Here is a 17148-nt window from a genome sequence, read left to right on the forward strand (position 1 = left end):
CTGTGCCCTGGGGCCGACATGCCACCAAAGCCCCTTCCAGCCACCTCGGAATCCACCTGGAGAAGGCACTGCAGGCTCACCCCAGGAGAAGAGATCTAGCTGATGAGGAATAGGGGGCGGGGAAAGCGGGGGGCGGCATGGAGGGAGGCCCCCAACTCCGCTGGTTCCCCCCTGAGCTGAGCTACAGGCTCTCCAGCCCCTCGCCAGCCCAGCTCCTTTCTCAAAGCCAAGTTAACGTGATTCCAAAGAACTCGGCGCCCTCTAGTCCAGGGAGCCTCCGGTTCCTGAAACGAGCTCCCTTTGGAGGGAGTTAGCTTCTCTTCCCAGGAAAGACGTCATCTCGCGAGAAGCAAAACGCAGACCAGGATTCTGCCAGGGCCCCACTGTCCCTGAAGCCACGTGCCTCTCCCCAGACAGCTCAGGGCTCCGTGCAGCCACTCGTCACCACCACCACCCCGCCCCCCGGAACGGTCTAGAAGATGACACAGAAGAGCAGCACGCCGGGTTCTCCTTTGTCCCACCCTAAAAGGAGACTGAAAACGACACGGGTTGATTTTGGCAGCGAGGAAAAACCTGCAGGAAATGGCTCCGTTTTCCTCTGCTCGGAGAAGCCTGGCGCTTGGGAGCCGGGCCGCGTGTCCTCTAGTTGAGGAAGATCTGAACCTTGTGGAACGTTACATCCTCCAAGCCCGTTAAACTCCTCACACGCTCGTTATTTCCCCAGTTCATCTAAGCTGGGTACTGCGTGGTGTTTTTGAGGTGATTCTTTACATCCTGACTTATACAATCTTAACCTCCTAGACAACCAAGCGCACAAAAAAGGCTTTGCAGCAGATGAAAGCAGTGCCTGCTGGGGATCCCAGGGCCCAAACCCACACACCCCAGCGAGGCACGGGCTGTGAGAAAATACACCAAAACCACAAACTAACTTGGTTTCAAACCTTTCTGTTCTAATGTTCCATGTGGCGGTCGCTGATTAAGTCGCTTCGCAAACTACACAATCTAACGGTCTTGCCCGGACAACACAGTGTCCTCCAGAGGCGTCCACTGTCATTCCTCCAAGTCTCCCAAAAGCCACGACGGAGGTGTGGAGGTCTGACTGGGAAGCCTGCCTTCCACCACTGAGCACAACCAGGCTGCGAGCTGCCGGGGCCGACAAGACCAAACCATGGGGCGGGCCCTCACGTGTGTGCAAAGGCCGCGTGCGTGGTGACATCTGCAGCGCGCACAAGGACGTGTGCACAAGAACCTCTGCTGCAGCACCGCTGAAAACGGCAAACCAGGAGAATGGCCCACGTGTTCCTGAAAATGGAAGCCCTGAATTAAAGCTGGTCCATCTGGGTGTGGAGCCCGGAAGCAATTAAAAAGGGGGAGGTCGACGGGCGGGTCCTGACGTGGGACGTTGCCAAGACAAGTTACAGAGCGGGAAGCAAGTTACCAAGCAACCCGCGTAAGGGAATCCCACCTCTGTTAAAGGAAAAGAAAGAAAATGACACGTGGATGAAGGTCTATAGGTAAATTCATTGAAATGCGTGGAATGGTAGGAAGAGTGAGGGGCTGGAGCCCCACCCTTTAGACGTGTGAGTAAGCGTGTTTTCCTGTACTGCCCGTGGAATTTAAAATAACTTAAATTCTAGTTTACTGATCATTATCAGGTATGTCTTTGTGTGCCTGTTGGAGCCTGACGACGCTCCTGGCTGAACCGATGGCACCAGGTTGCCCGTCGCAGAGGATGAGGTCCCGCGGCAGGGGATGCTGATGGCTCCCCAGATGGGGCCCTCCTGTCACCCCACTGGGACTAACATCCACGTCTGGCCGTGGCGCCGCGGGGCTCTGGCTTCAGGTAAATCACCTGGTGGTTAAAAGAAGAACGCAGAGACTAAGACAACGGCTTTGCCAGGCGCTCTCTGTAGCTCAGGGACACCTCAGCCTCGGAAGGCACTGAGTCAGCGGTTGCCATGCCACCCGAGCCAACCGCGGCACAGACAGACGCAGACAGGGCCACACCGAGTGCTTGAGACAGACACGTCTGCAGCTGCGGCCGCTGCGCCCCCGTCTGAAGGTGAATTTCCCCGACACCCTATTGCTCCCCGATCAGCCTCCACTTGCTGAAAAGCGCTGTCGACAGAAGCTCAAGTGTTCAGTCCACTCTTCAGTTCAGCTTCTAGAAGCCCAAATGCCCTACACTTGACTAAAGGCCAGGAGGGGGCTTGCGATCTGCCTCAAACCTGGGCTGTCTGCATCCTGCCAGGTCACACACCTGCATCCCACGCTTCTCTGCGTTCAGCCTCGGGGGAGTGGGGAGGTGTGCAGGCCACGAGGACCTGAAGCCCACTCCACGCTCCAGGGCAAGAGGGGCTACTTTTCAGGTCAGCACTTCTCAGACAGCACTTCTGACGAGTCGAGTGCGCGAGCATCACAGAAAGACAGAAAGTAAGTACACAGGCACGAGAGAGCTCAGGCAGCAGGCTTGGTGACCTCCTCCAGGCTGGAGAGGGCAGAGGTCTCTCCACTGTCCTCCCTGGGAAGGCTGGACGGGTCCCCATGCATGAACACCAACCAGGAGCTGGCCCTGCATGAAAGGCAGCATTCAAGCCCTTTACCCCACAGTGCAAGCTGCCCTCCAGAGAACGCTTTTGCTTGAACGTAGCTGCGCATTCTAGGGGGGGCAGAGGAAAAGAGAATCAGCCGGCAGGGCCTGATGAGCCAGATTCGGATTCGTGGTGGAAAAGGCTGCCCTGCAGACAGACCTGCCTGTGCTTAACTGAAGGGAGAGGAGGCTGTTGCTTAGCAACCCTGGCAGCTCAGGGCCAGGCAGGGAGGGGCCAGGCCTCGGACCAGGAAGGCGGGGCTGTGGGGATGTTCCAGGATGGGGCCCAACAGCTTGCCCCAGGGCAGGGGGGAGGAAGGGGTCGTCACAGCCAAAGACACAATTTCTGTGATTTAAATAAAGATTGTGAAAAACAGCTTTCCCCCCCGTCAGACCTTGAAAATAAAGGATGACTCAGCATTCAGTGGTACTCCAGACACTAAGAATTCACAAGGCCGACCCATTTGAAAGGCCGTTATTCCTAATTATTTGGGCTTAAAAAGTCATTCTCTTGAAGACTTTGATCACAGGAATGGAGGAAGTGAGCAAAATCTAGGAAGAGGTAAAGGGTGCTCGTCGATGGAGTGGGTTTGGGTCTCTTGTGCTGAAGGAATCCAGAGGCGCCCTGTCTCGGCGAATCAGGCCCAAGAGGAGTAGGAAGTATGAGACGTGCCCAGAGCCCCAGGCCAGGGTCACCTTCAGAGACCAGGCTCAGAAGCGTGATCTCCCTCCTGGAAGCCCTGGCTCTGAACCGCTCACTCAGGCTCTCCGGCAGATGCTGCTCAGGTGTGTTAGGTTCCCGGCCGCTAACTTCCAACCCCTGCTCAGTTGACACCTCTCACTCTCTCCACTGCTGCGTGATGTCCTGGATGACACGAGTCGGGGCAGGCGAGCTGCCTGTCAGTGAGGACGCTCTCGAGCGTGTCGCCCACACACGAGGTCACAACCACGTCAAGCATCCAACTCAGTGTGCTCTGGGAAACACCAGGGTTATGTATTTTCAATGGCCCCTTCTACCCGGCTGCTTTTATATCTATTAAGCAGACACACCAAAATTCTGACGCCACCAGAACATTCAAAAGCAAAATATGGGTCAGGGAAACACCGGGTTCCAAAACCTGGAGACAGAGGGCCCTCTAGCGGCCCCGCACACACCCCCTTGCGGAGGGCGATGAATGGACCTTTGCTCCCTGGTAATTTTGCAGAAAAAATAAAAAGGATAATTCATAACAGAAAGCCAGAGCACCTCACTTAAAGTGACAGCTGCATATCATTAAGATTTCCAAAGGAACCGTGTAAGGTGGTAAAATATTGAAGCAGGAAAAGTTTCCATCGTAAGTTAAACATCAGCCGGTATTTAAGTCTCTTACATTAGGTCTTGGGAGGCAGCGTTTTCAAATGCTTGGAACCCGGGGTGAAGGTGATCACGTAAATGTGACATGAATGCGGTGATAAATCCAAATTAAATAAACCAGATGGAACCAGGTTCCATCCACGCAGATCTGCGCGTCCCCGAATGGGAGCTGAAAACCAGATGACGCGGCTACCACACGTCTGCACCAGAGCTCAGTCCCTGAGTCCTCCAGCAGCTGAAGCATCCTCTCCTGTCTGCCAAGGACGCAGCAATAACCCTTCCGGTAGAGAACTCAAAGGGTTCTCTGCACCCGGCAGCTCTGAACCTTAGGAAGTCACGCTGGGGCTCGGTGAGCCCCACACAAGGGAGAGTAACACCCTCCACCCAGTCACCCAGAAAGAGGCTCGGCTCAGCGGGCGACAGGGTCATCTCGAGCCCAAAGCAAGAGGCCTTGTGGGGGAGCCCTCCCTGTGGGGTCCCCACACCCCCTGAACCTCCACAGTGCTCCCTGGAGCCCACACAGTGCCCTGCTCTGTGCCCAGCAGACTCTCTGGGGGTGGAGATGGTGGGCTTCTGGAAGACAGGCCGGGTCCCACTGGCAGTAACTATCAATCTCCACTCATTCAAAGATCAAGAAATGCAGGAAAAGATGGTCAAAGCTGGGATGCAACTACGCGGTAGAAACAGCTGAGTGCAGGGAAAGACCTGGGACAGAAGATCAGGCCCTCGATCCATCAGGTGACCACCAGAATCCACCCTCTCTCCCGAGGGCAGCACTGATGGTTTCCCTTTGGGGAATCACCCTCCCAGCCCTTACCCCCTGTGGTCAGGGGGGCTGGCCCAACCCCACACAAGAGAGGGTGTGTGACCCAGGATGCACCTGGGTCACCCCCATCCCAGTCATTCAGGGTACAGCAGGTGACCCGGCAGAGGGAGGGGCTCCATCTCAGGACTCTGACTGGACAACTGAGCAAAAGAAGTTCTTCCTGCTGGGATTCCTAAGTCCGAGGATAACTGAGCAGCTCCCGGAGCCACCATGTAGGGAAACCCTGCCTGGAAGGAAGCCACCACGGACAGCTGGAGGGTGAGCAGACAGAGGTGTGGGAGACAGACAGACAGACAGACACACCAGGTCTTCACCACATCACTCAAGGGCCAGGGCGCAGCCAGGCCTCACGTCAGGGCCTTCCATCACGTGAGCCAATCAGTTCCCTCTCCATTTCAACTACTTTGAGTTGAGTTTCTATCATGGAAGAGTCCTGAGTGACCCATTTCTCTACCCACACGTGCTGAATGCTCTGGGCACCAGAAAGATGGATCAGCAGGGTCCCCGCTGGTGAGATGCTCCTATGATCGTCTCTAATGCCAAACAAATACCCACACCAGGGATCGGCACCTCTTCACCTTCCGGGGCCTCGCTGGGACGCTGCACAGCCCCTGAGACTGGGCGGGGCCACACGCCAGCTCTAGCCCCTGAGCTGGGAGGAGGGAGGCGGGTCATTTCTGGGCCTTTCTTTGTGCTGTGGGGGGCGGCCGGAGATACTCAGGTGACAACTGCCATGTGTGACCACAATGAGCAGAGCCGCCACCAGCCCACACGGACGTGGACTGAGAGCAGGAAACAAAGCTTTCTGTTTTAAACCAGTGAGATTCAGGAATTATCTGTTACCAGGGCAAACCTGTCTGATACACCCCAAAAGCAGTAATGAGAAGCAAGAAACAGACAACAGACGATATAAAGTAAAGAGCAGTCTGTCATACAGAGTGAAGTAAGTCAGAAAGAGAAAAACAAATACCGTACGCTAACACATATATATGGAATCTGAAAGAAAAAAAAAAAGGTCACGAAGAATCAAGGAGTAAGACGGGAATAAAGACGCAGACCTACTAGAGAATGGACTTGAGGATATGGGGAGGGGGAAGGGTAAGCTGGGACAAAGTGAGAGAGTGGCATGGACATATATACACGACCAAACGTAAAATAGATAGCTAGTGGGAAGCAGCCGCATAGCACAGGGAGATCAGCTCAGTGCTTTGTGACCGCCTGGAGGGGTGGGATAGGGAGTGTGGGAGGGAGGGAGACACAAGAGGGAAGAGATATGGGAACATATGTATATGTATAACTGATTCACTTCGTTATAAAGCAGAAACTAACACACCACTGTAAAGCAATTATACTCCAATAAAGATGTTAAAAAAAACCCACACAATCAGTTGTTAAATTTAAAAAATAAAACTCCTTTTTCCAAATAAAAAATAAATAATAAATAAAATAAAATAAAGAGCAGTAGCTACAAAGGCCAGGAGATGCAGAAAGGAGGCTCTGCAGGGAAGAGACATCTGAGCCGGGCTTTAAGGATGAGGGCAAGGGCCCATGTGAAAGGGCAAGAAGAGTTTAGTGTATTTTTTAACGTGGGGATACGTTAAAATGCTTCTATATTCTAGGTAAAAGCAAACAGAAATTGAACCCAACAATTGAGGAAGTAAGAACACTAAAGATCAAAACGTATGAGAGTACACGCTGCACCTAGAAGAAAACTGCAGAACCTTAAGTGATATTATTCCTAAACAGATAAATGGAAAAAATGCTAAGCATTCAACTTTTTTTAAACTTTTTAAAAATTAAGAGGATGGACTTGATAAAAGCATATAAAATTAAATTTTCATTAAGTTAATTAAAATTAAAGATACAGTTAGATACAAAAACAAAGAACAGGAGAACCAATAAGTAAAACCAATAGCTAGTTCTTTGAAGAGAATAATGAAGTGAAGAAACCTTGGATAAGCCTGACCAAGAAAGGGAGAAATTCACCAAAATATCAGGAATGAGAAAGGGAACCTAATCACAGATACTTTCAAAAAGAAACAACCAGCCCAGAATGGAGTCACTTGTCACTTGTACTAATCCAGTATCACCGAACCATGGCTTAGTACCTAACCTAACTGCAGTTTCAATATTCCCCAGGAAAGTGGTCTTAACTGGCCAGTTTGGAAATTTCTGGTTGGCACCAATGAGGTAACAGCCACGTGGACCCCTTCCATCCCCCAGAGGAAGGTGAGGTAGCCCCCTCCTTCCTCACCCCCTCCCCCTTCTGCCTATAAACGTCTTCCTTTTTGTTCAGCTCCTCCAAGTGCCTTTCTACTTGGTAGATAGGATGCTACCTGATTCATGAATTGTTCAATAAAGCCAGTTAGAGCTTTAAAATTTACTTGGTTGAATTTTTGCTATTTAATGATACAAATTAGAAGCTTTAAATTAGATACAATTTTAGCCCAACATCTTTGTAAACTAAATGAAATTGACCATTTTTCTGGAGAATATGTATCCTAAAAGGTAACACGAGATGGAAAACCTAAATAGATCAATAACCATAAACAGAAATTTAAGTGGTTGTCAAAACATCCCTTCAAAGGGCACCAAGTTCCTGATGGTTTTATAGGTAAGTTTTATCAGACCTTCAAGAAACAGGTCCTGCCTTCTGTTTAAACTATTTTAAAGCACAGGAAAAGGTAGCAAACACAGAAAAAGCTTAAAATTTTAAGTGCCAACCTGACTGGATCACAGGGCGCCCAGATGTTTGGTTAAACATTATTCTGGGTGTGTCTGTGTGGGTGTTTCCGCATGAAATTCGAATTTGAAGGGGTGACTCAGTTTTAAAGCAGTTTGCCCTTCCCGCTGTTGGGGGGGGGGCGGGGGATGGAGGCCTCGTTGAATCCATTGAGAGTCTGTATAAAACAAAAAGGAGGATGAAGGAAGAACTTGACCCCTCCTGCCTGACCGCAGAGCTGGGTCATCGGTCTCCTGCCCTTGGCCCCCTGTTCTCAGGCCTTCAGACCCAGATGAAATCCACGCCACCAGCTGCCCTGGCTCTCAGACTTTTGGACTCAGCCTGAATTACACCACCCGCTTTCCTGGGTTCCAGCTTGCAGACAGTAGATCACAGGACTTCTCAGCCCCCGTAATTGTGTGATCCAATTTCTCATCATATATCTCTTCCCATACTGTATGTATATCTGCTTCTCTAGAGAACCCCAAGTAAACACTCATTTTACACACCTAGGATGCTCATAATACCAAAACCTGATAAAGACAACAAAAAAGAAAGGATCTATATATAAAATAGACAACTAATAAGAACCTGCTGGAGAGTACAAGGAACTCTACTCAATACTCTGTAATGGCCTACATAGGAAAAGAATCTAAAAAAAAAAAGTGGATATATGTATATGTATAACTGATTCACTTTGCTGTACACCCAAAACTAACTCAATATTGTAAATCAACTATACTCCAATAAAATGTTTTTAAAAAATAGAACCCACTAATATAAACAAATGCAAGTAATAATTCAATAAATAATAAGAGTGGTGTCTTAAATCAATGGGGAAAACATTAAGAATTGAACAGTATTGCAGTAACTGGATAGCCATCTAGAAAAATATAAATTGGATGTAAACTAATATTTTATACAAGAATAAATTCCAAATGGATCAATGATTTAAATGTATATATAAGAAGAAAGCCCTAAAATTACTAGGAAAAAAACTTGAGAGAATTATTTATAACCATGGAATGTGGAAGACCTTTCTAACTAAAATATGATCTCTTAACGCTTTAAAAGAGAAGACTGAAAAAAGATGACTATGAGGGGCTTCCCTGGTGGCACAGTGGTTAAGAATCCGCCTGCCAATGCAGGGGACACAGGTTCGATCCCTGGTCTGGGAAGATCCCACATGCCATGAAGCAACTAAGCCTGTGGGCCACAACAACTGAGCCTGCACTCTAGAGCCCGTGAGCCACAACTACTGAGCCCTCATGCCACAACTACTGAAGCCCACATGCCTAGAGCCCGTGCTCCACAACAAGAGAAGCCACCACAACGAGAAGTGCACTGCAACCAAGAGTAGCCCCCGCTCACCACAACTAGAGAAAGCCCGCGCGCAGCAACAAAGACCCAACGCAGCCAAAAATAAATAAATAAATTTATTTTTTTAAAAAAAGAAGATGACTATGAAAATTTTTGTAAACTCCTGGCAAAACCACTACAAGAAAAGTCAAGAGAAAAAAGACAAATTGAGAAAATAAATTTGCAACCTTATCACAAAGGGCTTGTTTAACATAACAAGAGCTTCTATCAACTGGTAAAGACCAGCAACCCATTAGAAAATTGGGTCATCTATTTACTATTTCCCACTTTAACATTTTTTGAACATTTAAATATATTACATTTTCAAAAGACTTAATAAAATAAAAATTAAAAATTAGAGATTACTCTGGCTACTGTTTGGGTATGTTTCAATAAAGACTATTACACATTAAAAAAAAAAGAAAAAGAAAAAAAAAAAGGATCTGCAAATTATGCCCCACTGGTCAAGTTTGGCACACGATCTGCGCTTATAAATAAATTTTTATTGGAACACATCCATACCTGTTCATTTACACATCCTCGATGGCTTTCACTGAACACCAGCAGAGATGAGTAGCCGTGGCAGAGGTCATCTGGCCCACAAAGCCTAAAATATTTCCTATCTGGCCTTAGAATCTGCTGACCTCTGCCACAGATGAACCTCAAATATGGAAACAGAAACATAAATCCTGAACACAGGTTAATCAAATCAAGACAGGCATAACTAAGTTCCCCACATATTATTCTCTGTCTTATTCTTTAATGGACTTTATCTTTAGAGCAGTTTTATATTCACAGCAACTTTGAGCAGATAGGACAGAGAATTCCCATATACTCCCTGCTCACATAGGCACAGCTTCCCTGCTGTCAACACCCCACACCAGAGTGGGACAGTATTCTTTCTGTTACCTAAATATTTGGTGGTTTATTCACTTACTGTCTCTTTTTAAAATGTACCTGGCACTTCACAGACTGTCAATAGGGTTTGCTGAATGGGTAAGGGGAGGGCACGCTGAGCAAACCTATCCGAATAAACGCTCCCTTACTTTCTTTCAGAATGCTAAGATAAAACGGTAGAAGCAGGGCCAACACTAAGCTTTCCGGCCCGGCGGGAACCCACTTCCCTAGATGGCAACACGGGCACTGGTTTGTACCCATCAAGGACTTTGGGGTCAACAGTAGCTCGGTGCAAATATTGCATTTGCTCCTGACCTGGTGGTCGCCCTGTTTCCAGTGAGATTTGGGATCTGTATTTAGTTGGGCCAGTGATTGAAAGGGAGTATGAACATGTGGCCACTGCCCACCGGTGCTGCCAGCCAGCAGGACGACAAGATCAATGCAGCTGACAGCAACCGTGAAGCCTTTGCCCCGAGCCGGCAGCCTGCGCACCCTGACAAACCTCTTTTCATCTAACCTTCTCCACGACCTCTGAGGGCCTTTGCCCGTTTTTCTTGTCGGTCGTTTATCTCCTTCTTACTGATCAGGAGGAGCTCTTTCTATCATCTGTCTTCCTTCTAATCTCCTCATTCTTTCCATTACTTTTTAACGGTTTTATGTATTGCAAGTATCTTTTAGTCTGATGTTTGTCTTTTTTATATATGTAAATTTTTATTTATTTATGGCTACGTTGGGTCTTCATTGCTGCAGCGCGGGCTTTTCTCTAGTTGCGGCGAGCGGAGGCTACTCTTCGTTGCGGTGCGCGGGCTTCTCATTGCGGTGGCTTCTCTTGTTGCAGAGCACGGGCTCTAGTCATGCGGGCTTCGGTAGTTGTGGCGCATGGGCTCAGGAGTTGTGGCTCCTGGACTCTAGAGCGCAGGCTCAGTAGTTGTGGCGCACGGGCTTAGTTGCTCCGTGGCATGTGGGATCTTCCCGGACCAGGGCTCGGACCCGTGTCCCCTGCATTGGCAGGCGGATTCTTAACCACTGCGCCACCAGGGAAGCCCAGTCCTGAGGCTTGTCTTTTAACTTTGTTTATGGGGTCTTCTCTCATAGAAAAGCTTTACATGTTAACATTATCACGTTTCTCAGTCTTCTCTTTTTGGTTTGTGCTTTGTCTATCTTGTTTAAGGAAGCCTTCCTAACCTCAAGGTCATAAAAATATTCTCCAAATTTTTTTCTAAGACTCCTCAAGTTTTGTTTTTCATATGTAGGCCTTTAATCCATCCATTTTATGCAGAGCCCTATCTTGGCATTTTCACTGCTGTATAGCACCCATGGTCCAAATAAATCAGCTCGTTCAGCCATCCCCCGACTGAGGCGCAGGCAGGTCGTTCCCACGCTTCAGCCACTAAACACAGGCCCCGTGTCATAAGAACTAGTTCCTCTCTGCAGTGGGCGTCTGGAAATGGCATTTCCCAGCTGTAGGGTATTAACTAAACACTACAAAATTGCTCTTCAAAGTGGTCGTACATCCTGCATTCCTCCCTGGGTGGTGGGAATTCCTCGCTTCCCAAATCCTCTTCAACCTACATGCTATTAGCCGGCCACGTTTTTCCAACACAAGGGGCATGAAGTGATTTCTCATTTTAATTTGCATTTCTCTGATTGCTAGTGAAACTGAGTACTTTTGCATATGCTGATTGGTTGTTCTGGTTTCTCCTCTGTGAATTCTCTCCTCACATCCCTTTGCCCATTCTTCTGTCCTGTTATGGACCACTCCTTATTGATTCAGAACAGCTCTTTCTATCATCTTTCTTCTTTCTAATCTTCTGATTCTAAAATTTCTACAGTTCTGTTTTGTAATCCATCCAGAATTTGTATACACAACATGAAATTGGGATCTGATTTTCCATTTTCCACCTGGACAGCCAGTCCAGCGCTGTTAACTGACTGGTCCGCCCTTACTCTTGCGGCAGACAGAATAATGCTGCCCACCACCCCACCAAGTGCCCACATCCTAATCCCCACAACCTGTGCATACGCTGCATTAATGCCACCAAGGGAACCACGGTGGCAGATGGAATTAAGGTTGCTAATCAGCTGGCCTGGAGACACGGAGATTGTCCTGGATGGTGGAGGGGGTCCAGTGTAACCACAACAGTCCTTATGAGTGAAAGAGAGGCAGGAGTGATTAATCAGGGTCCAAGAGAGACGTGCAAATGCTATTCTGAATCTGCCTCTGAAGATGGAGGACGGGGCCAAAGGTGCCGCTGGGCCCTGGGAGCCAGCAAAGGCGATGAGGCAGATCCTCTCCCACGGCCTCCGCAGGGGCACAGCCCAGACACCTCGACTTCAGCCTGTGACACCTTTGGACTGCTGATCTCCAGGACCGGACGATACTAACTTCATGCTATTTTAAGCAACTAAGCTTATGATAATTTGTTATAACAACAGTAGGAAAGTAACATGCTCCTTATCTGTAATTTGTCACACATCATGCTTTTTACTTTGTCTTGTTATCTGTTGATCTATGTCTGTACCAACGTCATACTGTGCTAGTTACTATAATTTTGCTGTTAAGCTTGCAAGTCAAGAAAGGGGAAGCCTCTCTTCTTCAAAACTACCTTGGCTATTCTTGAATATGTAATTTTTTAATTTAACAAAAAGAATATATCTTAAAAGAAAATAAACACAGTACACAAGGGAGATGCTTTCTAGGCACAGGGCATGAGCCAAGACTCAAAGTCATGAAACAACGACATGTTTAGTGAATCACACGCAGCACAGAGCAGCCAGGAAAACTTTCAAAACCACTGGACGATCAGCCCTGGGGTGGATGATTTCAGTAGCCTAGAAGCCATTAACAGCAGGCAAAGCCTGCTAATTCTGACCAGATTTTCCCTCCCATCTGAAACAAAAATTTTTTAACAGAATATATAAAACAAGTCTTTAAGTCACTGGAATTCAGGCAGGAAAGGATCCTGAGGAACTGGAAACAAAAGAAGTAAACCCTCCAATTGTCCTCACGTCACAGTGTTGAGTGATTCTGCAGACTGCAGTGCAGGGAGGGGAACCCAGACAGTGCATAGTGGGGCCCTGATCTGAAGACCAAGCTGAGAGTCCAAGGAGACCAAGGAAGCTGGAGTTTGCAGGGCTGAACACAGACAGGAAGGGTGCACAGAGAAGGAGTTCCAGCCACTTAGAGGGTCCCTCTAGGATTTAGTAGATCACTGATGAGGAAACTACCCAAGGAGGGGCAAAGAACCACCCGAAAAATTAGAAGGACCAGTACCCAGGGCTCACCTGAGGCCAGAAAGAAGCCGTTCTCACAGACTGGTAAACCTCATAATTCAGGGACATCAGGCAGAGTAACAAAAGGGGTCTTGTCACCTAGTGAGGAATAATTAGCCCTAAACTAAATGCTGATCTGGTCCCATCTAACAAATCTTAAGGGCAAGACCCAAAATGACCAAACCATTTCCAAAGCTCAAGAGTATTTATCAACTACAAAAATATTCAGTCCCCAAAATGAGAAAACTCACAATACCTGGAATCCAGTAAAAAAAAAATTATGAATATAAAGAAGCAGGAAAATACAACCCAAATTAGGACAAAAATCAATCAATCAAAACTAATCCAGAACTGACCAAGATATTAGAATTGGCAAACAAAGATATTAAGGTAGGGACAAACTCTGTAACATTATCTCCAGATTTGGGTAACTTGAAACTAAACCAAGTTAAAATGAGAATTCACTCACTATCTGGGTCACTATCTGGGTCATTTCAAATAGGATAAAATACTGGAGCATTAACTGCTGGGCAGGTCTAAGAGGTCTACCTACCTCTGCCTTCTTTGGAGAGGAAGACTAAAGCATAAGCTTGTCAGTGGTTGTACAGGTATTTCCCATGTTCAAGAAGCAACAGGAAACACTGAACATGGAAGACAAAAAAAGACCCTGAGAGAACTTCTGGAGATGAAAACTACAGTATCTGTGATGAAAACTACACTGGATGGGATTCATGGCAGATCAGACACTGCAGAAGAAAAGATGAGTGAACCTGAAGGTGCAGCAATAGGAATGATCTAGGACGGGACACAGAGAGACAAGACCACAAATAGAAGTAAGGCTCGCTGCCTGATACATGCGTAATTGGGGGCCCCAAGGGAGAAGAGAGAGGAGGCCAGAAGAAGGAATGATCAAAACTGTTCCAACTGTGATTTAAAGAACCCAGAGATCCAAGAAGTTCCGTGAACCCCAAGCAAAACATCAGTTAAAGGACAATTCTGGGAAACAGAGGCAGCAGCAGACTAGGCTTTAAATCTCCTCTAAGGCCCCCATGAGCACAGACAGGGCAGCTGGGGGAGCAAACCCAAAGTCCACAGCCACACTGACAGTAGGTCAGGCCGGAGAAGCCAACAGGGTCATCCCGTCCTGGCTGACAATTAGAATAGACTAGATGCTGTTTCCAGTGCCATGACTACATCAAAATTCAACACCGGAAATTTCCTTTCCAGAAAAGGTAATTATACCCTTCCCTTAACGATAGCTGTATGGGTTTCTTCTCTAAGAAAATGATCTATTCAGACACTTCTAAGGACCAGGGTAAACTGTATTTATTACTTTAAACTGGGTTTATTACATGTCACTACTGTCCTTTTGAGTTACTTAATCAAAAACCAGAGTAGTCATATGTATATCTAATCACAAAATATACATATTTTTATAATCTAGGATACTATCTTTCATCCTTACATTTCTTAGAGGTTGGTCCTTGTTTTATTTTTAGAATGTAACTACGAACATATGTCAAAGAAGGGAAGATAGTAGATTTAAAGAAGGGAACCAGTTAGGAATAAATTTGACTCTTTAATATTTTTAACTATATATTCTATGCTTTCCATGCATTCAACGTTATCAAATAAAATTGGAAATTTATTCTAAACTGACTCTGATGGAAAACACATGCCTACCACCCACCACTGCAAGGGATTCTAGCAGATATTCTGGCAATTCCTCAAGTATAAGTGCTGCTGTACACTCCAGTACCATTTATATAAGATGCGATTATGAATGTACACACTGGTGGTAAACAGCAATCCTGAGAACAGTCTGATAAGCACAATATTCAAAACTAGAAAGAACAAAACAATTAAAACCATCAAATGTACTGCCTTTCGGGGAAGAAGGAAAATACTTAATAATGTGCTTTGTCCCGAAGCAATCAACTATTAAGGTTTGGTACCTGAATATTTTTAAATATCTCGGAAAATCCTGGAAGGTCACAAAGATGGAGGCCAGTACATCAAGTTCTAGGCCAGAGAAACAAGTGTGCTGCTTCCACCAACTGTAAGATTAAATTCAGCAAGACTGGGACTTACTTCCCTGGTGGTCCACTGGTTAAGACTCCATGCTCCCAATGCAGGGGGCCTGGGATCGATCCCTGGTCAGGGAACTAGATCCCACATGCATGCCGCAACTAAGAGTTCTCACGCCACAACTAAGGAGCCCGAGAGCTGCAACTAAGGAGCCTGCCTGCTGCACCTAAGACCCAGTGCAACCAAATAAATATTTTAAAAATAAACCAGTAAATTCAACAAGACCAGTTTCCAAAAACTAGAATCTCAACTCATAAAAAACTACTCCCAAATGACAGACTCACTGGTGCCTTTGCACCAGCACCCAGGACCTGCTGCCCAAGAGATACTGCCCGGCCCTCCATGGACACCCAGCAGTGTCCATCAGAGGAAATCCATCTGGTTGGAGGATGGATGGACACTAAGCTCCCCTCTACAGCTTACACTTTTGTTCATTCCCTACCTTTCTGACTTTCTAAGAGCCTAACTGGCCATGATCTAGAACATTCTTTCAGCCAGCAAGACCCCTAGAAGCTGAGAGCCAAGGGCTCAATGCTCTTTCAACGCTCCTCCTAAACTCCTCCTCTTCCCGCCACAGGTGGGATTCCCCACCAGGACACTAGCTGCCTGTCCTTGGGAATAAACTAAGAGGCCCTGAACACAAGGTACCGGCCTCAGCAGAAGGTGTGGTGTAGCCAATGCAAAGCTGACAGCCGTGGTCACACGTGGGGACGCCACCACCCACAGGAAGGGCATCACTCTGCTGACAGCCCTCGATCCCTTTCTTAAAGCCATGCCCTGAGGTCATGGCCTCCCCACCCTCAGACTGTGCTCCAAGGGAGTAGAAAGCACTTTTTAAAAACAGCAAACTCATGGCTACATTAAAGTGCAAAGTAAAGCTGGCAGTCCTTGGCTTTCAGCCAGCCTCTGATTCTTGAGCCCTGTATCTGCAGGGCACCCACATGATGTGTCCCTTTAAGGGTCACCAACAGACCTTCCCAGGCCCTCGGTCAGGGAGCTGCAAGCAACAGAGCTGACTCGTGGCTGAAGCCCAAAGTGCTGGGCCACGCTTCATCACTGCCCAGTTCTACACCTCTGTATTCAGCAAAAACTCAACCAACTGATTCAAATTAAAGCAATCTGCAGTAAGTATCTGATAAACGTTGCTGTACTGGGCACAGATGGAGCTGTGCCATGAGCTGGAAGACTCAGCTCTCTACACACACTTACCTGAAGGGGAGGTGGGTGGCTTCCTGGAAGGCCGCTGCTCTGCCTTGGGGCGAATGGCGTGCTCCACGGGCGTGTCCGGGTGTCCTTCAGGGCTCAGTGAGTACTGGAACTGGACTGTCCCCGACTCCACCTGCTTCACCTACGATCGACCACAACAAGAGCAGTGACGGCCACGATCCCTTCATCAGCACCCTTCGGTCAGAACAGCTCAACCAGGAACCATTCGCCCGGCCCTAAGATGATCAATGGGAATCAGAGCCCCAGGAGACCACCATCACAAGAACTCCCTCACCCAAGCAGAAATCACAGCATTGCTGCTCCAGTTTCGAATGCATTTTTTAATTAACCTATGTTATGTTGACTGTTTCCCTTTTGGTGTATAGTTCTTTGAGTTTTAACACATGTAACCACCACCACAGCCAGGGTACAGAACAGCCCCACCACCCAAAACATTCCCTCACTGCCTCCTTGTACACCATCCTGCCAACACCCAACCCCGCAATCTACCCCTCTCTTCTGTCATATAAATGGGATCACATGCTATACAACCTTTGAGACTGGCTTCTTTCACTCCCTGCAATACTGATGAGACTCTCCCGGGCCGTAGTGTGTACCCACAGCCCATTCCTTTTTGTTGCCGAGGAGTTTTCTATTGTACGATGCACCCCAGTGTACTTATCCATTCACCCATTTAGGAACATTCGGGCTGTTTCCAGCTTGAGTGGTTATAAATAGAGCTGCTAGGAACACTGGTATACGTATTTCTGTGTGACATAAGTTTTCATTCCCATAAGGTTCACTTCTCTACGAGTAGGATTGCTGGGTCATAT

General features: G+C 47.4%; 1 protein-coding gene across 3 annotated transcripts in view; it reads right to left on the reverse strand.

The window, feature by feature from the left end:
• NPHP4 (nephrocystin 4) overlaps positions 1-17148 on the reverse strand; it is a 133429-nt gene that overhangs the window by 42609 nt on the left and 73672 nt on the right. For all 3 annotated transcript variants that reach the window (XM_082612521.1, XM_082612520.1, XM_082612522.1), the window contains exon 12: positions 16319-16457. In XM_082612521.1, the coding sequence (XP_082468647.1) occupies positions 16319-16457 (139 nt within the window). The remainder of the gene's footprint in view (positions 1-16318; positions 16458-17148) is intronic.

This window comes from Mesoplodon mirus (assembly GCF_964341445.2).
Source record: "Mesoplodon mirus genome assembly, chromosome: 3".
Classification (NCBI taxonomy): domain Eukaryota; kingdom Metazoa; phylum Chordata; class Mammalia; order Artiodactyla; family Ziphiidae; genus Mesoplodon; species Mesoplodon mirus.